The sequence below is a fragment of the Austrofundulus limnaeus genome, unplaced genomic scaffold (assembly GCF_001266775.1).
Source record: "Austrofundulus limnaeus strain Quisiro unplaced genomic scaffold, Austrofundulus_limnaeus-1.0 Scaffold0, whole genome shotgun sequence".
NCBI classification, from domain to species: Eukaryota; Metazoa; Chordata; class Actinopteri; order Cyprinodontiformes; family Rivulidae; genus Austrofundulus; species Austrofundulus limnaeus.
This window is the reverse complement of record NW_013952402.1, coordinates 8,854,436-8,861,251: the sequence shown is the minus strand read 5'-3', so window position 1 is coordinate 8,861,251 and position 6,816 is coordinate 8,854,436. Positions and strand designations below refer to the sequence as shown.

Below are 6,816 nucleotides of genomic sequence, written 5' to 3'. Positions count from 1 at the left end.
GGACGGACCCGTGTCAGCTTTTAATAATGGTAGAGATGTCGTTTCTCCTCGGTTGAGCTGCAGCCTGCAGATGAAGCAACGTCTGCTGTTTGCCTCCTTTTTCATCTGTTAAGAGAGCGTGGAGGAAAAGTTCTGCACGGTGCTGCGCAGCTGGAGCGCTGCTGTCCCACCGGGTGGATGAAAGTCAGCAGACATGCGTACAGGTCAGTTTTCTACAATCAGAATAAGATGATCCAATTAAGTGTTTACATGAACCTCATTCCTATTATCAATCGGCAAAACCCACCCTTTTCACTTGGATTAAAAATTCATTTGGATCGAGCTCAATCGGATCAGAATAATCGGAACGGGCTGTTTGCATGACGCATTTTTATTCCGAACGGCCGTTTAATCCGTTTAATTTACTTTTGTCCATGTAAACGTAGCTAATGACAGACAACAAATATTACATTTATAGTATTACAACTAAAACCGTTTTTGACGCCGCCACCGCAGTTTGTCCTTCATGAGCCTTCGTAGACAAGATGGCAGTGCAAGATGGCGGCTGCCTCTACTGGCGACCCGCGACCATGGAGATATAAACAGCTTTTTATAAAGGTAAAAATAATAAAACAAGGTCTTTGTATGCAATGATTAGACATGTTTTTTATTATTGTCATTAGTGATTATCTCAATTTCGGCTAAAAGAATTGACAAAATCCTACACACTGTGCCTTTAAAATCAGCCTGTTCTGGTTTGTATTTGCCACGCTAACAGCATGGCTGAGAGAACGGCTATGAAATAGAATGAAATGTATGAGTAACTGTTTGACRGAGTGAAGAAATTTATGTCAACTTTATGATACGAATGTCAAATCCTTTACAGAGGATGATGATGCTACTGATGCTGATGAGATGACCACGTTTGATGGCTCCACTATCTCCCTCTCCCTGTCCCCTCTCATGACACCCACTAAACAAGGTAATTATCACCAACTGCTGAAGGTGAAGGCAGAGCAATAATGGTTTTGCCTGTGTCTGTGTACTGTTAGCAAAATATATTATCAATCACTGAACAGGTTTTGAAGAAACTTTCTGAAAGTAACTGAGCGTACTTCTACAAATCACGCACTTTTCGAGACACCCCAATTCAGTACTACCTGATTGTGCATCATCTGTGCTTAAAATCTTGGCATAAACTGTTAGCCTTAATTAAGTTTGTCTGTTAGCAAAATATTTCATCAACCACTAGGAATATTTTACCGCAACTCTCAAAATGTAGTTATTAGACATGCATTAACAAGTGAATAACTTTGAACTCAATTCAATTCAAGATGGCTGCCACAGACAACTTGTCTTTGAAAACACAAAAGTAGCTATAATTTAGCCAACTTTGCAGATATTAAGCTCAAATTTGGTGTGGTAGTAGCTGAGCATTATCCCCAACACATAGGTCACGCTAAACATATTGTGTGACTCCTTAACTTTAAACTGTGGCATTAACTTTTGGCCCTGACCCTGATTGTCTGTTAGTAAAATATCTCATCAACCACTTGAAAGATTTTAATGCAACTCTCAAAATTTAATCATTGGATATACATCTACAAATGTTTAACTTTTGGACACAGTCCAATTCAAGATGGCTGCCACAGACAACTGGTCATTGAAAACACAAAAACATCTATAAAGCATAAAAATTGACAGATATTGAGCTAAAGTTTTGGTGTGGTAGTAGCTGAGCATTATACTTAACAAATAATTTGAGCTTGACACATTGTGTGACACTTTTGCTTTAAACCCTGGTATTTACTTTGGCTCTAACCTCATTTGTCTACTAGTGAAAATGTCTCTTCAACCACTGGACAGACTTTAATGAAACTTTTCGATAAAATTTGGTGGCTTTACGTCTACAGTTGGTTTCCATTTGGAGTCAGTCCAGTTAAAGATGACCACCACAGCTAATTAAGTTCAGCCATTTCTTTTTAGGAATGTTAGTCCTGTTATTGAGTATAATTGTTCAAAACAGACTGATTAAACTTTTCATCTTCTCAACTGGCCGCTTTCCTTTTTTTAAAATATTTGCTTCATCTACCGACAGACACGATACCCAATGGGAAAGACCACTTGGCAGAGCTGGAGGAGGATCTGAGCATGGAAGTATCCAAGCTGAGCGTGAGCACTTCAGAAACAGAGATCTCCATAACAACAAAGGAGAAGACGGGGGAGCCTCAGACCCCGGAGAGCCAAACCAAGTCCCCCAAGAAAAAGAAAAACAAGTTCCGCACACCTTCGTTCTTAAAAAAGAGCAAGAAAAAGAAGGAGGAGAAGGATAAAACAGAAGCTTGAGTGCATTTTCTTTTGATGCAAAGAGCGTTTTGTGATTTGGAAAAAAAAAAGCCTTTTTTAGTTTGGCTGAAGCGAGATAAGAGAATCTGCCTGAAAGTCTGCTAAGACAGCATTTATACACTTCCTACAAAATTAACCCTTATTTAAACTATTATTCCATGTTCCTAAAAGATGGTGGTGTTATGGACAGTTTTGTTCTGATAATTTGGGATTAACAAATGGGAGCTCACTCAGATACAAAACAAATAAATGCAAAACTGCATTTCTGTGGTTCTTACCCATATTTTTAATGGGTTCAGCAGTTCAAACAAAGATGCATCAGATTGGACCATGCATAATTGTGCTTATTATTTTAATATTAATATTATTGCACACATTATTGAATGTATAAGATCTAGGACTTTTGTTAAATCAKGTTTAACAGTAGTTGAGTGAGTGGAAAATATAGATTATATGATGAGCTTTTTAAAAATATGATTTGAATTTAAACACAATCACATTTATACTTGTGATAATATATGTTGGTTTATATATATATATAGTATATATATGACAATATAGTGTTTGATAGTTCCATAAATGATTTGATATTCTTTACATACTAAGTTTTACACTAAACATGCTGTGATTAACAAGTGTATTTACACGTATATGTGGTGTTCCCATGTTTGCTGCTTTATTGTCGTGACAAGGAATTGACTGTGACTAACAGGAAGAGCTGATGATTTGTCTGCATATTGTTTATATGAGTGGGGGAAAAAGGTTGACTTTTTCATAATCGCCTTTTTTTTATTTTTGATGGTAACTGAATGTGCTCAGTCTGAATCACAGAAAGTTGAATATGGTGAATGTTTTAAACTGTTCTGTTTAAAAAGTAGAGAACGTAACAGGCTGTAGAAAGCTTTATTTTTTTTTTTTGTTGGTGGAGTTTTATATAAAGGATGAAATAGTTGCATCCCAGTCAACAATGTGAATGATTTGTTTGAACCCAAAGGGAGCAAACTTTGTGTAAATAATTTTTTTTTCCTTGTGACTTTGTTAAACCAAATGTTAGAGATGTGACAGTACAATCTAATATTATATTTTAACATTTTACGTGTCCATAATGTTTTACCCACTTTACCTGAGCTCCATTATTACTGAACGTGGGCAGCATTTGTGTGTTTGCAGATTTTATGACTGTTGTACGTGTGCTCTTATTTGTATCACCTGAGCTTTCTTTTCTTTAGTGCTTTCCATCACAGACATCGCGCTTCATCGTCAGTCCTTTAAAACTGTCTTCTACTTGAAGTAATAAAAGCTGAAATATTTTCCATTATAGCTCTGTTGCTCATTTGTAATTTCATTCTTTTTCCTTTTTTTTTTTACAAATTACACCTTTCATATGAAATAAAGCTAACCTACTTAGAAAGTCTCTTAATATGCAGTAACCCCCCCCCCCCCATAAAAACAATAGATTCACTGGGTCTGGTGATAATTGACCGTGTGAAGCTGCATAATCAGGCTTCAACAAATGATATGAATGCACGTTGTCATGGTTATGCACTGAGAAGTGGGCTGCAGAGACAAAAGAGGGGATTTGGTGTCTCCAACAGGTGCTGATTCATGTTGGGGGTGGGGGTGTCAGGATTTGTACCTATACGAACCCCCACCCCACCCCTGAAACACAAATACACTTCTGAGAAGACATATGGACAGGAGAACGAAGAAACATGTCTCATTTTGACRAACATATACATATGTTGGTTTTAATCAGATCTAAACAATTATTGGGGATTTTATTTGCTCTTTAGTCTGTAGCACGTCTTCGCTGGTTAAATGGGAGGTGACACATGACCTGCTGCAGGGTTGAGATCTGACCTCGGGGCAAAGTGCAGAACTGTGTAAAAGCAACGGCAGAATCTCCAGACCACCTGGATGGGCAAAGGTAGATTTGAACACAATGAATGAATGAATATAAAGAATCATGGTTTGTAAGAACCAGGCACCCATGTCTTTTAGTGGTCTTTGTTTTTTTTTAAGGATTTTCTTTAAATTTTGGTAGATTATTTTTCAAATTTTCAAGGCATGACTTACATTTCTTTAGCTACTATCACAATTTAGCACATATTTTTAGCATCAAAAACGTGATTTTCAAAGGGAAATTAGCTGAAAAAATGATCAGCTGAAAGATAATCTGCCTTTGAAAACTGACAGTCAAAACTGTGCACATGCACAGTTTTACTGCACTGCAAAAATGTTATGTGTTGTGATTATGTCTGCAGCACAATGGCTCAATGGTTAGCACTGACGCCTCACAGCAAGAAGGTCCTGGGTTCGACCCCCAGTTTAGACCTAGGGTCTGTCTGTGTGGGGATTGCATGTTCTCCTCATAGTTGCATGGGTTTTCTATGGGCACTCTGGTTTCCCCACAGCACAAACATACACTACATTGCCAAAAGTATTTGCTCACCCATCCAAATGACTGTGCACCAGTCAAATGACTGTGCACCAGTGCACAATCAAGGGCCTTAAAGACATGGATGACAGAGTCTGGTGAGGATGAACTTGACTAGCCTGCACAGAGTACTGACCTTAACCTGATAGCACATATTTAGGATGAATTCGAGCAGAGACAGAGCCWGRCCTTCTGTCCAACATCAGTGTGTGACCTTCCAAATGTGCTTCTGGAAGAATGATCAAAAGAGCTAACGATCCCAGATCGAAGCTGTACCAGCTGCAAAGGATGGACCAACGTCATATTGAACCCTATAGATTAGGAATGGGATGTCACTTAATGTTAATTATATGTTAGTCAAGGCAGGTGAGCAAATACTTTTGGCTATATAGTGTATGTACAGTAGGTAGCCTTCGGGCATAGGCCTCCATTTAAAAGCAGATCTGTGGTCTCAGTGAGATTTGTCTGGTTAAACAATGGTAAAATAAATACAATATCTCAGCTGCAACAAAACTAAATTGGACCACAAAATCTCTAGAACTAAATTTCAGCAACTTTTGCATCTTCTACTTTTAGCTGACTGTAGCACCACCTTTGAGTGACATTTATCAGTTGTAGACATGTCCAATATTTATTTTCAGAACATTCTATTAAAATTGTTCCTATGTTCTGGGAAATAYTGTGCTAACAGACAAAGATGCCTCAAAATAGTTAATAGTAAAAACCTGAACTAAGATCTAGTGCAATATATTAGTGTTCAGAGCTACTGGGGATCAGTCTCAGCTACTTCCACACCCAATTTTAGGTCATTACATATAAAGTTGACTGAGTTGTAGCCGTTGATCTCTTCCTGAAAGTTTGATTGAAATCTTTCCAGTAGTTCATGACATATTTTTGATAAAAGTCAACCCACGCTCATACACACACTCAGAGACGAGCAAAAACAGCATTGTTCACTTCAACACACTTCCACAGTACTGCATCATAAATGGACAGGATGTTTGGACTGACACACTTCTGCAGCACTGTGTGACTTTGCCTCCTCCGTGACAGCCGAGCTGTTGGTGTAATCCTCAGGCTTTTCAGATTACTCCAGTTGGGGTCACATTCTACACCAACCTACAGCGGGTCAGCTTTCCACCCGGTTGCTATCAGTGTGTGGCACGCGCACTCATTTGAGACTTTTCCTGGAGAAATGCTGTCAGCTCCTCCAACCCAGCTCGAACTCTCTTGTCCACGTCTCACGCAAGCTGCCTTATTCGTTTTGCGTAGCAGTAGAGGATGGCGTTCAAAAGGATTCAAGTGACGTTTTAAAAGAAAGAGCAGCACACGAGATGCATCGTAAGTGCATTTTGAACTTAAAGGATATCCACGGCCTCACTAGGCGGCTGGTTGCAAACGCCGTGGGTGGGTGTTCTCCCTCGCAGGCGTCCGTTACAGGCCTGGCCACATCTGCAGCGGGCAGGCCATCTGCACCTATTGTCTGCGAGCCACAACATGGCCCGGGCTGCACGCATGGCTGGCCTTGTAAAGCCAGTCCCTTTCCCCGCCTGTTCTTCTCTGTCCCTCTCAGTCTRGGTGAAAACGACTTCTTAATCTGTCAAGAGATTTTAAAAAAATGGAGTTCAACAATCAAATAAGAAATAAATTTGATCCCAATGTTAGTTTGGCTAAATACCAGATCAGTTTAAATGCCAGTGAGGTTGCTGTCCCTATCATGGGGATTTCCTTGACAGTTTAGCCAAAATATATAGGATGGAGTGATAAACAGCTACACCCGTTTATTATTTTATGATCAAATGTGGGAACAGAGCAATCACAAATGCTCAGTACTTCACATGAAGGAGAAACAGGTGCAAGGGACAAATCGTAAGCGTTATGGTTGGTTAAACTCACAGAATGACCTGATGCATCTCAGTAATCCAGGTAAAAAATCAAAAAGAAAAAAATTGCATAGGTCTTCTGGAYGGGTTCTTCTCTAATGAAACGCTTCGTCTCTCCTCCAAGAGACTTCTTCAGTCTGAGAGTTTCAGGCAAAATTCAGGCTTTTAAGC

At 39.2% G+C, this 6,816-nt stretch overlaps 1 protein-coding gene across 3 annotated transcripts in view; it reads left to right on the top strand.

Moving 5' to 3' along the window:
- The window catches only part of add3b (adducin 3 (gamma) b), a 36,987-nt gene extending 33,342 nt beyond the window's left edge, over positions 1-3,645 (top strand). For all 3 annotated transcript variants that reach the window (XM_014002055.1, XM_014002044.1, XM_014002037.1), the window contains exons 14-15: positions 866-961; positions 2,078-3,645. In XM_014002055.1, the coding sequence (XP_013857509.1) occupies positions 866-961; positions 2,078-2,325 (344 nt within the window). In that variant the 3' untranslated portion in view covers positions 2,326-3,645. The remainder of the gene's footprint in view (positions 1-865; positions 962-2,077) is intronic.
- Positions 3,646-6,816: the final 3,171 nt, after the last annotated feature.